The sequence below is a fragment of the Canis lupus genome, chromosome 5, assembly GCF_011100685.1.
Source record: "Canis lupus familiaris isolate Mischka breed German Shepherd chromosome 5, alternate assembly UU_Cfam_GSD_1.0, whole genome shotgun sequence".
In the NCBI taxonomy this organism is placed as follows: domain Eukaryota; kingdom Metazoa; phylum Chordata; class Mammalia; order Carnivora; family Canidae; genus Canis; species Canis lupus.
Window position 1 is genome coordinate 42,314,583 of NC_049226.1, and position 15,350 is coordinate 42,329,932.

A 15,350-nucleotide genomic window follows, 5' to 3' on the forward strand; every position below is an offset into this window, starting at 1 on the left:
GATGTCAGATACCCTGAATGGGACACACAACTTGCTAATGTGCCAGGTGTAAGGGTGACAGGTGTCACCAGGATGGCTCGCTGGCTTTCAGCCTCAGAGGCTGGTGGACAGTGCCAGTTTACGGAAAGAGGTGAGACAGACATGGGATGAGGGGATGTCAGTACCCAGGGACAGACACATCGGTTTGAGTTGTCTGGAGTTCAGAGGGCAGTCTCGGGCTGAACCTCTACAGGTGGGATGGCAGGCATCAGATGGAACCCGAATTTGCAGGAATGCATGGACAACAGCCATCTTATCACTCTCACTCCGATAAGCACTAGACAGTCACCCTGACTGCCCACTACAACCATAGCTGAAACAGCTGCTCTGGTTCAATAGTCCCTCACACTCAGGGGTGCACCTGGTGGATTTGTTAAAACACATTGGGCTGCTCCCTGGGTTTCTGACTCAGCAGGTCCCACGAAGGCTGGAAAACATCCACTTCTATCAAGTGTCTGGGGGTGTGGATCCCACTGGTCTGGGGACCCGACTTCAGATTGCTGTTCTCCTGATCACAGCAGACCAAGCCTTCAGTCCTAACTGGTGGTAAGTCAGTAACTCCCCTGAGTTCAGCTGGGACAACCAGGGAATGGGTGCAGGGACATACTATGAATGGTGGCTGCCAAGTGTCTCATACAACACCATCATTAACTTAAACAGTCAGCGTGAGTTACTGTTCCATTTAATGCACACCGAAAGCACTTAATGTTGGTGAACTGTGTACATTTTGTTTCTCATATGGAGTTGGAGAGGGAGAGATCATGTGAAGACACTTGAGAGAACTCACACCTGAAGTTCTGTGCTGAGTGAGTCTCCCCACCCCTAAGCAGGGGGTTCTGGGTCCCCAATCCCACCTTCCTGGACTTGGGAGGCTGCTCCCACCTCCCCTGAACCCACCTCTGGTGCGAATGCCCACATCCTGGGCAGCACATCTTCCCTATGGGTTTGGCAACCACAGGTTCCCAAATCCCAGAAAAGCCTCTGTTTTATGTAATTCTATTTCTTATCAATAAAGATGGGCAGCCCGGGTGGCTCAGCGGTTTAGCGCCACCTTCGGCCCAGGTTGCGATCCTGGAGACTTGGGATTGAGTCCCACATCCGGCACCCTGCATGGAGCCTGCTTCTCCCTCTGCCTGTGTCTCTACCTCTCTCTCTCTCTCTCTCTCATGAATAAATAAAATATTAAAAAAATAAATAATAAAGATGATGACACAAGTATGCAGCAAAACACAATGTAATTGTTTTGCCTAAGACTTTGGTATAAATAAATTCACCCACCCTAACATTTGGGCTTGGGTTGCCTCCAGAGCCTCCTCCTACACATTTTCTCTCCTTGCCTCACACTTCAGAAACGATGCTTCACTACCATTGGGGTGGTCACCCTTCTAGAGAACTTCACCAGGCGCTGTGCAGAGAACGTGCTGGAATGTCAGACTGGTACTAGAGAAGGTCTTTGGAAGAGGAGAGCCAGGCAGGAGGAAGAAGAGGCTGAAACAAGGCCACCCCAGCTGCCAAAGCCTGCTGGTGAGAGTCCGCATGCATCCCCGGCCCCTCCCCCCGGTGTGCTGAGCGCCATCATCCCTTACCCGCGACATGAGGAATAAAGGTGAGAAGGGGCCAAACACCAGGCTTGCTGCAGGCCGGCTGCATATCTTACCTTCTCATAGGGACAGTACTTGTACATCTTGATGGGGCTCGTGCAGATGAAGACATGGGTGCTGTGAGAAAGAGGAAGGAGAGTCAGCCTGAGCCCTCACATCCACATGGCCTTTGTCACCCCTGACCACCCCGCCTCTCAGCTCAGCGGGCATCAGGCCTTCACCAGTCTGCACCCACTGTCCCGCACTGCTCTCCAAACCAGAGACACCCACCCTGTCCACAGCCCTGAGCAGCCATGTGTGACCTCTCCTCTGGCCCAACAACCAGCTCAGGGATGAGCATCCCACGGATGGCAACTCTGCATGGCCAGAGCCCAAGGCTTAGCTGGGCAAATCACTCGTCCTCTCCGGAATTTGAACACAGAAATACTGAGAAAAAGAAGTACTGGCAATGAGAGAGGCATTCAAACGTGCAGAGCAAGTTACTTGAGGGAAAATCAGGGCCTCATGCAATGCAAAGTAAAGAACCCCAGAGGGAGAAGCCTTCTGTAAAGTGAGCCTGCCAAGCCCTCTGGCAGAGGGGGGAGAGGGGAGCCCCGTTCTCTCAGCCAGGCTGAGCTCCCTGACCATGGGAGGGAGGCCCTTCAGAACGGCCAAGGACCACTCCCTCCCAGAGTCTGGGGCCCCAGACCCTCACCAACAGAGCCATCTATCTGGTCCCAAACATCCACAGAGGGCCGCCCTCTGAGCCTCATCAACCCGAGTCTGTGGAGGATCAGATCTCCCTGGCTCCTTGGCTCTTTGGCAAACTAGTCCCGAGAGTCCTACCTACCTACCTGCCAGGTCCCTGGGAAGAAAGCACATGCCTTCTAGTGACCCCGGGTCTCAGCCCTCTGGGCGCGGCCTCTGCCAGCCTCACCAGCCTCACCCCTCCCACCCATGTGCAGGGTCAGTCCCCAAGGTCCTCAGCCTCTCCTCCGTGTCCTCTGGCCTCCTGCCTGCACCAGAGGGCCTCACAGGGGAACTCCACCTCCCCTGTGTGCCTGGGAGTGAAAGCTGTTTTTTCCTCACACCCCACCTGCTACAGAGACAAAAGGTGAGGAGGGTCTTCCTCACCCTCCACTGTCACTTCCAGACCTTTCCTCCGTTACAGGGGGCAGTTAGTTAGACCCTAGCAGGATGCCTTGAGGCTGGCAGAGAGGAAGTCATGGTCAACTAGGAGGAAAGAAGGGCCGTCCGGGCAGCACTCCACAACAAAACCACCAGAAGCCGATCAATCCAGACAGGCCCAAGATGGCTGACAGAGCACTGCTCCTTCATCGTGCCGCATCCCCATACTGACAGGAGACCCCCAACCACATGAGGAAGAGAAAGCACGTAACCCGCATTCCTAGGGGAGACCACACTGCTTCCAAGAAATCCCCTCCTCAAGTAGTGAATATTCCACCCCCTTGTTAACAACTGTCAACAAAGGACAGAACCCACAGCCCACCGGGCACAGATCTCCCTCAAGCTCGCCTGCTCTCACATCTCCCGAGTCCACTTTCACCTCAACAAATTTTCCTGCCTGTGTACTGCTCATGCGCTGTGTTGTGTCTGTCCTTGAATTCCTCCTCAAGGAGACCAAGAGATCATTTGGACGGGCTAGGTGGAGGCCTCAGGGCCCAAGGTCTCCCCAGTCCACCCAGCGACTCCTTCAAAATCTGTGACTCAGTGAAGCTGGGGCTGACAGCCACCCGCCTACTGTCCTGCTCTGCTGCTGTCACCTTCTGCCTGCCCAGGTGCTGTCCCTCATGCCCTCCCCAGCCCAAGGGCTCACCACCAGGCCTCCATCCCACCCCATCATCAACTTCAGTGACCACAACACATACACACACACACAGACACACACACATACGGACCCAGACCCACCGTCCCAGTTATAACCAGCTCACCTCCATCCCACCTCCAACACCCTTGGAGTGTGTCATCCCTTTGCTCAATCCTTCAGCCTCAGCAAGACAGCTACCCCCCTCATGCTCCACACGCTTTTGTCACCCCTGGCCACCTTCCTCCCTGAGGCCCCTCTGGCCCTGCTGCCATTTCCCTGCCAGTCTCTCTCTCCCTCCACCTGGGCCCAGAAAGAACCTGAATCTCCAGCTTCTTCCACCAGCACCCAAGCAACCAGATAATGCTGGAGGAAAAAAAACACAACTCAAATAATTGGTTTGGCCATTTTCATCTTAAATTCAGAACTACAACCCCAAGGCACTGGTGCGGTTGCCAGGCAGCCTTTCCCCAGGGCCCTGGGTATGCTCATGTTACTGCTCCCCGAGACAGCGGTCACACACTACCTCATGTCCTCAGACTTCTCCGCTCTGAGATTCCGTCTTCTCATCATGGAATCTAGAAGGGTGCCTGTGTTCAAACTGCCTTCTCCGTTTCAAATGCATGGGAGGAACAGGCATCCTGCCCTCCTCTCCAGGCAAGCCCTGCATTTTTCCTCGGATTCCATCTCCTAATCTTCACAAGGAGGTATCACCCTGCCACATTCCCTTTTCCTGGACTCCTCTTCCATACCCTCATTCAAACATGTTCTGCTCCATCTCATCTTAAAACACAAACACACACACACACACACACACACACACGGCCTTGACCTCACACCCACTCCCACGACCTCCCATCTCTCTGCTCCCGCTACATCTAACAAGTGGCCTGCACCCACAGACCCCACATCCTTACCTCCTGTGCATGCTTCAATCCACCCCAACCTGGAGTCCATCCATTCCACTCCCCAAAAAGTGCCTGTCATCAACCAGGACCCTCATGTCACCGTGTCCAATGTACCGCCCACTCTCCTCCTCTTGCTCACCAGCACCCGAATGGCCTGTCCTCCTCTGTGACAGTGCCTGTCCTGGCATGCCTGCCAGTCATCGGCCACCCAGCACAAGCGCCCAGCCTCTCTTGTGATCCAGACCCTCAGAGGCTCTTCACCTACACTCCCTGCTCAATGACTGTCATGCAGGGTTTGATGCACCACCTTTATGCAGTTGCCCCCAACTTTGCCTCCACCATCCAGCTCTCTCCCCCGAGTGCCCAGCTTACATCCTTCATGGCCTGAATATCTCCATGTGGACATCTCACCAGCATCTCAAACTCCGTTTTTTCACAATGGCACATGTGGTTCTCTCCACTCCCTGAACCTGTTCCTTCCCCCGTTGATGGCACTACTATATAGCTCTAGTCACTCAAGCCAAAAACCTGAAAGGTACCCATTTCCCTTCCCTTCCCCTAAACCCCAAAATTCATCCCCAGGCCTATGGGTTCTTCCTCCAAAGTGTGCCTCATTCCATCAACTTCCCTCCTCAGTCATCACCCTGGTCTCAAGCATTGCCACTTTTTTTTTTTTAAGATTATATTTATTTACTCATGAAAGACACAGAGAAAGAGAGGCAGAGGCACAGGCAGAGGGAGAAGCAGGCTCCATCCAGGGAGCCCGATGCACGACTCAATCCCAGACCTCCAGGATCACATCCTGGGCCAAAGGCGGCGCTAAACCCCTGGGCCACCGGGGCTGCCCTCACTTCCACTTTTTAACTGTGTCACCACAACCACCTCTGATGGTTCCTCAACTTCCAATTCTGCCACTGCCAAGCCTTTCTGCACCCAGCATCCAGACTATTTTTTTAATATTTTATTTTTATTTATTTCCTTGAGAGTGAGAGAAAGACCGAGTAAACAGGGAAAGGGGCAGAGGGGGAGGGAGGAGGAGAGAGAATCTGAAATAGACTTAGCACTGAGCACGTCTGACACAGGGCTTGATCTCATGACCCTGAGATCATGACCTGAGCAGAACCAGGAGTCAGACACTTAACTGACTGAGCCACCTGGTACCCCTGCACTGATTATTTTTCAACAGCTTCATTGAGGTATAATTGATATGTAATAAACTACACAAGTACAATGTGATAAATTACATGTGAAACATAGATCATCACAATTAATAACTACCCCCAAAAAAGTTTCCTGGTACCCTATCATCTCTCCACATGCCTCTCCTTGTCCCTACCCCACCCCTGGGCCCTAGGCAACCACTGATCTGCTTTCTGTCATCACAGATTAGAATGTATTTTCCAGAATTTTATGTAAATGGAAACAGAGTATGTACTCTTTTTTGTCTGGCTTCTTTCATCCAGTAAAGTTATTTCTGGTACTCACTCATGTTATTTTTTTTTTTTTTAGAGCAGGCTGATTTTTTAAAAAAACAGCTTCACTGAGATAGAATCCTTAAACCATTAACAGCTGCCCATCTTCAGCTTATAATCCACTGAATGTTACTATATTTACAGAGGTTGACAACAAACACCAGAACATTTTCATGCCCCCGAAAGGAAATTTGTGTCCATGAGCAATAATTACTCTATATTCTGCCTGTGGCCCTAGGAAGCCACCAACCTCCTTCCTATCTGTGGATTTGCCTGTTCTGGATATCTCACATAAATGGAATCCTGTAACACACGGTCTATTGTTACTGGCCTCCTTCACTTAGCAAAGCGTTTCCCAGGGTCACCCACATTGTAGAATGTATCCATGCTTCATGCCTTTTAATTGCTGAGTAATATTCCATTGGATGTTGATGGATGGACCTCATTTGTTTGCCCATGTTAGCAGCTGATGGACATAGGGGTTGTCTCCACCTTTTGGCTATCATGAACCATTCTGCTGGGAACATTCATGCACAAGTTTTTGTGTGGACATCTATTTTCATCTCTCTCAAGTATACCCAGGAATGCAATTGCTGGGTCATACCGTAACTCCACATTTACCATTTTGAGGAAATGTCTTCTCAAGTGTTTTCCACAGCAGCTGCACCATCTTCCAATCCCACCAGCAGTGACAAGGGTTCCAAATGCTCTACATCCTCAGTAACACAATTTGTCCTTTTTTCTTTTTCTTTATGATAGTCATTCTAGTGGATGTGAAGTGGTACCTCATTGTGGTTTTGATTTGCATTTCACCACAGACTAATGATATTGGAGCAAATTTTCATGCATTCATTGGCCATTTGCATATCTTTTTTTGGAGAAATGCCTGCCCAAACTTGTCACCCCAAGCCCATGTTTTTAAAACCTAAGTTAAATCATATCATTCTCTGTTCAATCTGATCCTCCACCAGAGTATCATCTTTCCCTTCCCCATCACACTCTCTGAATTCTAGCCCTACTGGTCTCCTTCAAAATGTTACTTAACTAAGCGAAATCCTTGCCTACCTCAGGGCCTTTGCACCCTGGCTTCTTACTAACTAGTTTGTTTTTCACATGCAGCTCTGAAGTCAAATGTCCTCAGAGAAACCTTTCCTCAGAGAAAGGTTTCCACCCCACCTGAAGGAGCCCTTTCCCCATTTAGTCTCAAACACATAGCCTGTTATTTCCTTCACCAAACTCACTGCAAGCTAACATCATTTTTCTTTTTACTGATCCTCCTCTCCACCATAATAAAAACTCTTGGAGACTGGAGACCTTATTTGTTATTTACAAAACTATCCCCAGTGCTAGCACAGTGCCAGGTATCTATGAAGTGACACATAACATATCTGTTTAATGAAGGAATGGATACACTGCCTCCTATGTCAGGCCCCTCAACTACAGGCATGCTACCAACACTGACTCCATCTTTGGCCCTCCATCTTGTTCATGCCCACGCAATGACTCCCTTTGGGAGTACACTTCCTAGGCCCCTAGGAGATTAACACATGCCCTGACTAGAGTGGGAGAAGGCCTGTCCTGAGCTTCCCTAAAGTTGTTTAGAAAACTAGTAGAGATAACATAGTTTCCTCCCCTCTTCTGGCACTCAGATGGCACCATGAGGTCTGTAAAGTGTTAGACCCTTTGACCTTACCATAGTGCCCTCTGTACATCCCCTTGCCTAAAAAAATCTATGGCTTGGGATTGGGACTTTGCAAAGAATAGCTGTGCAGCTCTGCATCATCATCTGCCTGACACCTGAATAAAACTTAGTAAAGAGTACAGGGTCCTTGGTCTCGAAGTACCTTCTCAGTTTGGAGGATGCTGTACTGTTCCCCCTTCGCCTTCTAACAGTAGGTATTGAAAGTCATGTGTAAACACAGGTGCAACCACATATAAACTCATCCTTCTAAATGAGCGGTGTTAAGTCATCCCCCTATGATGTCGAATACTTGTTTTGGCAAACAGCACTACCTCTTAATACACGTTTTGGAGTTACACATAAGATAACAACTATGGGGGAAAGATCTGTATGAAAGAAAACTCAAGCAAAGACACCAAAATATAAGAAAGTGGTGGTTTCAATGATGAGATTATAAATGACCTATATTTTAATTTTCCAAAATTAACCAAGAGCTTTATTTTTTTTTAAGCAAGCATTTTTCTGCTTTCTCTTAGGGACAGATTTCTGAAGCTAAGTACAGTCCCATCAGAAAATACTCACTGCTTTAGACATCATGAGTTCCTTTTATTCAACATACATTAAAATCCATCATATTCTAAGCACTAGGGAGATTCTGATAGGACTCATTTATTTGCTGGCATTGACTCCAAGCAGTTTTGGCTATTTTTACATGTCAAATGCCCCTTTCAAGGATAAGTCATGTCGACTGAGAGTATTGTAAATGAAATATACTGAGCTAGTTGTTATGGGGGGAACATCTGCAAAAAGGATACTATCTAAGTATCCATCACTAAGTATCTATCAAATTTAAATACAGAGAACAGACTGGGGTTTGCCAGAGGAGAGGCAGATGGGGGGGGGGGTGGAATGGATGAAATGGACAAAGGGGATTAAGAATACAATTATGGGGGGGGGGACATCCAACTCTCTTGGTTTCCCATCAGATCATGATCAGGGTCATGACTTCAGGGATGTCAGGTGAAGCCCTGCATCAGGCTCTGCACTCTGCAGGGAGTCAGCTTGGGGTCTCTCTCCCTCTGCCCCTTCCCCCACTTATGCCTAAGCACTCTCTTGCTCTCTCAAATAAATAGATAAATCTTCAAAAAACAAAAGAATACATTTATCATAATGACCCTAAATAATGTATACAAATGTTGAATAATTTTTAAAAATGTTGAATAATTATGTGGTTCACTTGAAACTAACATAACACTTACATAATTATACCTTAATAAAAATTGTTTTAAAATGCATATGGCTTGGATTCAGCTAGCCCACTACTGTGCAGAAATATTTGCACATGTACATCCACACTCACTAGCTGGGATATACAAGAAGAAATAAGAACCAGTGTGTCTGTGTGGAAATCATTACACACATGATGGTATACAGTATACAATAAAATACCATGCAGTAGTTAAAGTAAGACAGTTTGAAAGAAATAATAAAAGACAGTTTGATGGTGTTGTTATGGAAACGTATATTATATCGTATATTATATTGCTAACGTATATTATATTGCTAAGTAAAAAAGAGAAAGCAGAATATAGAGGACCACAACCCTTTTTTTTTAAGATTTTATTTATTTATTCATGATAGACATAGAGAGAGAGAGAGAGGCAGAGACACAGGCAGAGGGAGAAGCAGGCTCCATGCAGGGAGCCCAAAATGGTACTCGATCCCGGGTCTCCAGGATCAGGCCCTGGGCCGAATATGGCGCTAAACCACTAAGCCACCTGGGCTGCCCCACAATCCTATTTTATAAATAACAATTATCATGTGAATGTTTATTCAGCAGATGCCTGAGTATGTTCTGTGTGCCAGGCAGCATTGTAGGAACCCAGACAATCCCTGACCTCAGGGAGCTGACACTTCAAAGAGAAAGGGACAAACACAGACACATGACTTCAGCTGACTTGTAGCCAGAGGAATGTGGCCAAATGACTAGGTGGGGACAGTGGCCTCTTTAGCTACAGCAGTATGGCCTCTCTGAGGAGGTGACATGCAAGGTGCTCAGAGTTGAAGGACTCAAAACAGTGTAGCCACGCCAGGTACCAGCAGAGAAACATTTCCAAAGTGTATATTAGAAACAAAGGCTAGGGGATCCCTGGGTGGCTCAGCGGTTTAGCGCCTGCCTTTGGGCCAGGGCGCGATCGTGGAGTCCCGGGATCGAGTCCCAGGTCAGGCTCCCGGTATGGAGCCTGATTCTCCCCCCTCCTGTGTCTCTGCCTCTCTCTCTCTCTCTCTCTCTCTCTCTCTCTCTCTCTCATAAATAAATAAATAAATCTTTAAAAAAAAAAAAAAAAAGAAAAGAAACAAAGGCTATAAGATCAGAAGCAAGCTTGGTGCACCCACAGGGCAGAAGACAAGTCAGTGTGCTTGGAAAAGAGATCAGAGGGTGGCACGGCTGGGTCACAGACCACCTCACAGGCCTGGCTGAGTTGGGGTTTTGTTTCTGAGCAATAAAAAGCCGAAAGAGAGTTTCAGGAGGGGACCAACATTAGCAGAATTTGCTTTATGAACATTAGTCTGGGGCAGCTCCAGTGGCCCAGCAGTTTAGTGCCGCCTTCGGCCCGGGGTGTGATCCTGGAGACATCGGGCTCCCTGCACGGAGCCTGCTTCTCCCTCTGCCTGTCTCTCTCTCTCTCTCTCTCTGTCATGAATAAATAAATAAAATCTTTTTTTAAAAAAAGGAATATTAGTCTGGCTGCCAGGTAGAACATATAAACTTGCAAAACTATATACAAATAAGTATGTAAATGTATTTTAAAAGGTCTGGAAGCCTGCATCCCAAGTTGTTAACTGGTACACAAAGAGTGGGATTGAGGGAGACGTACATCGGGACAAAGGGACAAAATGGGCAACTCACATTTCTTCATTTACGTGCACACGCCATTAGAGTTTTTCATTAAGAATATACTTGTGTATTACTGGATAAGGGGTGGTCGCCCCTGAAGATATTCCAAGGAGGCTCTTCAGGATGTGATGTGATTCCCAGGGAGGCACAGTCTCCTGCTCAGTGCTACTGCAGCCAGGACACAGCATGCCAGGGAGGCTGCTTCAGGACAGAGGGCAGATGAGGTGTTTGCTCACTGTTCCCCTCCTACCTGAAACCCCTCTGCCTTCTCCACCTGGCACATAGATCCCTTTTCAATTTTCAGGATGACAGCTCAAGTATCACTGCCTCCCTGGGGAGTATTAGCCCTGCCTGGATCCATTCAAACATCTACCGTGTCACTTTTAGAATGACATTGTAGTCATTTGTTTCCTAGTGAACTCCTTGAAGGCAAGAGCTATCTCTCATCTGCTTCTGTATCTGCAACATGTGGTACAGGGCCTAGCATGTAGCAGGTGCCTCACAAATATTCTTTAAGTAACATTTTAAATCTTGGCCTTTGTCTGCTTCAGCACTAAACACAAAGCTATCCACTTAGTTACTGACTAGACCCCTCTCTCTGTCCACACTGGGGCATTGGCTGACCTTGGGAATCTACACCGTTAAGAGCCAAAATGGAGGCAAAAGACCTACGGTATGGTCTAGACTTGCATTTTCACAAAAGCATTAACAGGGAAGCTGTGGGAAAAAGTGTTCCAGACTAGAATACATATGAAAAAAAGCTTCATCCTCTGCTACCCCAGTGAAGAGTCACCACGCATATTAGCAAAACAGAAGCCCTTCAAAGTCCTTCTTAATCCAATGTTCCTCACACTGTTTTGGTTAAAGAACGCTTTTCTGTTGCATACCTATTAAATCTTGCAGAATAATAACAATAGCAGCTAACATTTACTGAGTACCTACTATGTGCCACACGCTATACTTTCTCATTATCCTTATTTTACAGTTGAAGATACTGAGACCCAGAAAGCTTAATAACTTGTCCAATGTCTGAGAGTTAGATTCTAGAAAAGCCCGGGTTTGAGCCTGGGCAGTCTCACTCCAGTTAGGACCCAATCTTCACCACTATGCGATCTAGCACTCCAGAATACAGTTGGCGGAATGTAGTCCAAGAAACACTGATCCAGACACAAATAGAGTTTTGAAAAGTTGCAGTGCAAAAACAAATATGCTTTGCCTCTCCAGGCTCTTCTTGCAGATGCAAGGAGTTATACAACAGTACTCCACTATAAATCAAGTTCAAATCATAAACCAGAATGAAATACACTACTCTGTACAACCTGACTCAAGTCTAAACATAAATTACCAAACGAGTCTGTCTACAATTCAACTCAAACTCAAGCATTTTTCATTCCTCTGATGCCTATTTATCATGTCAGAACTTTGAACGCTGATTATTTTTGGAGGCATTTATATGGCACAATAAAGACCAATTCACAGTGTATGTTTGATTGGTCTTTCAGGTTGGTAGATTCTAGCAAAACTGTGACCAATAAAAGCATTTACAACCCTGGAAACAAATACTAACATTGATGGTCTGTTGATGTTTGCCAAGGAAGCCAAGACAATTCAATGGTGGGGGGACTCTTCAACAAATGGTTCTGAGAAGTCTATGTCCATATGCAAAAGAATGAGGTGGGATGCCTTCCCCTCATACTATATTCAAAAATTAGCTCAAGATGGATCAAAGCCCTAAATTTAAGAGTTAAAACTATAAAACTCATAGAAGACACAGGAGCAAGTCTTTGTGACCTCAGATTAGGCAAATGATCCTTAGACATGACACCAAAAACACAAATGACAAAAGAAAAACAGATAAATTGAACTATATCCACATTAAAACATTGGATTTCAAAGGACACCACCAAGAGACTAAAACAATAATCCAGAAGATGACAAAACACATTTGGAAATCATGTATCTGATAAGAGACTTATGATCTAAAATATATTAAGAACTCTTAAAAATTAGCAATAAAAAGATAACCAAATTGAAAAAAATTAGCAAAGGATTTAAATAAGTATTTCTCCAAAAAAAGATGACAAATGGCTAAAAAGCACCCAAGAAGATGCTCAAATCATTAGCCATCAGAGAAATGCAAATCAAAATCATGATGAGACATCCCTTCATACCCACTAGGACGGCTAGAATACAAAAGACCACAAGTGTTGGCAAGGGTGTGAAGTTGGAACCCTCATACCTTGCTAATGAGAATGTCAGATGGTACTGTTGCTTTGGAAAACAGCTTGGCGGTCCCCAAAATGTTAAACATGGATTTATTACCACATGACAGCGATTCTGCTCCTAGGTATATACAATCTACATATGAAAACATACAGCCACAAAAAAATTTGCTCATAAGCAATATTAATCTTAATACCTAAAAAACTGAAACAACCCAAGTGTCTACAACTGATGAACAGATAAAGAAAATATGGCATATCCATACTGGGGAATATTACTCAACAATGAAAGGCAATGAGGTACTAGGATGGATATGAGCCTGAAAACACAATGTTGCATAAAAGAAGCCAATCACAAAAGACCACATAGTGTACTACATGAAATGTACATGAAATAAACAGTAAATGTCCAGCACAGGCAAATCTACAAAGCCCTAAAGTAGACAGTGCTTGCCTAAGGCTGCAGGGGAAGGAGAAGGAGGGGTAATGACTGCTAATCGGTATAGGGTTTCTGTTTGGAAGGATGAAAGTGTTCAGAAATTGACCATGGTAGGGAATGCACACTTCTGCAGACATACTGAAACCCACCAGATTGTACACTTTAAATGGGTGGACTGTATGTGAGTTCTATCTCAATATGGCTGTTGTTTTTCAAGTTCTCAGGGAAGCACATCATCTGTAACTGCTAATGGATTTTAGTGAACAGTTACGGAGGTTCAGCTCCCAGATGCAACCACTTCACTCAAACAAACCAGAAATATCTCACATAGTAGTACTCCTGCTGCTTCCTGCACTTCTTGTTAGGTCTCCTGTTAGACCTCTTTGTACTCCTTCCTCTCTTCCTTTTCAGCACTTACCACAATCTGGGGTATCTTTGCTTGTGAGATTCTTTAACGTCTACTCTCTGGCTGGGCTGTGAGCTCCATGAGGGCAGGACCATGTTTGTTCATCTCTGTATTACTGGTGTCCAGCAGCACCTAATAGAGTCAGTTCTCAACTATCTGCTGAAGAAATATATGTCTAGGGCACTTGGGTGGCTCAGTGGTTGAGCATCTACCTTCAGCTCAGGTCGTGATCCTGGTCCTGGGATCGAGTCCCACATCGGGCTCCCCGCAGGGAGCCTGCTTCTCCTTCTGCCGGTGTCTCTGCCTCTCTGTGTCTCTCATGAATAAATAAATAAAATCTTAAAAAAAAAAAAGTGCATGTCTACCACCCAGTCAACCAGATCCAAGTAGACTCAACATTTTCTCCTGTTACCAGATCAAAACACCATCAGTAGCTTACAAACTGAGTCTGTTTCACTCAGGGTGTTACCAGGTTGAATGTCAAAGAAATAAGCACCGGGCTGTACAGGGGTGAGGAGGGAGAGGGGAGGGAGGCAGAGGGCAGGAAGAGAAGCAAAAGAGTAGCAGAGGTACTGGCAGGAGGAAGGACAAATGCTCAGGTGGGAAGACAAACTTACTTTTCTAGGTTGGCCATCTGCTTCACAGCTTCTACAGCCCCTGGTAGAGGCTCCAGGTCAAGAAAGAAATTTTCTGATTCCCATATGCTAATGGCCTTCTCCTAAGAAGATGAGAGAGAAGTGGGTGACTTCCAGAATACTCAGCACCTTGCCTTACCACAGGGATGATGGCGCAGGTGGGAAGAGCTGTTGAAAAGAATGTGAGCTTCCCACCTTCCCCCCTCACATACCCAAAGACATACCCTGGGGAAGCCAGAGGATCACACAGAGCATGCGTGTGTTCCCCTCCTCTCCTGGAGATCTGACTTCTGCAAGGATCCAGCAGAGACCAGCTAAGGGGCGAGGGGCAATGGATTTTGAAGCCTGCTCTGCTTGAGGCCCAGCTAGAGCCATCAGGGCCAAAGGCAAGTCATCATGAATCATGCGCTTGCTTGATTCTAACAGCCAGAGGCATCGTAGAGGCTCTGAGGTTGGATCAGGTTTTATCATGGCACTAGAGTATTTAAATTCAAGAGCTGAAGGAACTCGGAGATTTTTTTTTTAAGATTTTATTTATTTATTCATGAAAGACACAGAGAGGAAGAAACACAGGCAGAGGGAGAAGCAGGTTCCATGCAGGGAGCCCAAGTGGTACTTGATCCCAGGACCTTGGGATCACACCCTGAGCCAAAAGCTCAACCACTGAGCCATCCCGACATCCTAAACTCAGTGATTGAGTACTGCTGTGCCATGTGTGATAAGGGGGTCAGGAAGGGCAGATGGAAGGTCAATTGAATAGAACTCCAGGTTCCTGACCTGTATCAACTAGGACAGCTCTTTTACCTGTTTTATGCATTGGTGTGTCAATAAGTACTTGGTTTGAAAAGCATTCTCCTGCTTCTAAAGTCTGAAAGCCAAAAATCCAGACCTTCATTTTTCATATAAGAAGATCAAGGCTCTGAATGGGGAAGGGATTTACTTAATATCACACAGCGAAACACCATCTCCTAACTCCAAGGCTACATGTTTTTACCTTATGTCACTGGGCTAAAATCAAGTTTGCAGAATGCCACACTTTTCCAGGCCCAGAACAAAGGGAGGGAAGACAAACTCCGCCCTCCAAGGAACAAGAACCTAAATCCTATGTGCGCTGTTACAGAAGTGTCTCTGCCAGGTTAGAAGCTGCATACTCCAGAACCAGTGCCACTACCATGTCACACTCACAGGTGGAATACCCGGAGATCACACTGGCATTGTTCTTGTGCGCTGTGTGGGATGAAGCA

At 46.5% G+C, this 15,350-nt stretch overlaps 1 protein-coding gene across 4 annotated transcripts in view; it reads right to left on the reverse strand.

The window, feature by feature from the left end:
- The window catches only part of NT5M (5',3'-nucleotidase, mitochondrial), a 39,719-nt gene that overhangs the window by 21,760 nt on the left and 2,609 nt on the right, over positions 1–15,350 (reverse strand). For all 4 annotated transcript variants that reach the window (XR_005359594.1, XM_038537124.1, XM_038537126.1 and 1 more), the window contains exons 2-3: positions 14,089–14,189; positions 1,697–1,757 (exon numbers count right to left, since the gene is read on the reverse strand). Coding sequence is in view for 3 of the 4 variants with exons in the window: in XM_038537124.1 (XP_038393052.1) it covers positions 1,697–1,757; positions 14,089–14,189 (162 nt within the window). In the remaining variant the exon portion in view is untranslated. The remainder of the gene's footprint in view (positions 1–1,696; positions 1,758–14,088; positions 14,190–15,350) is intronic.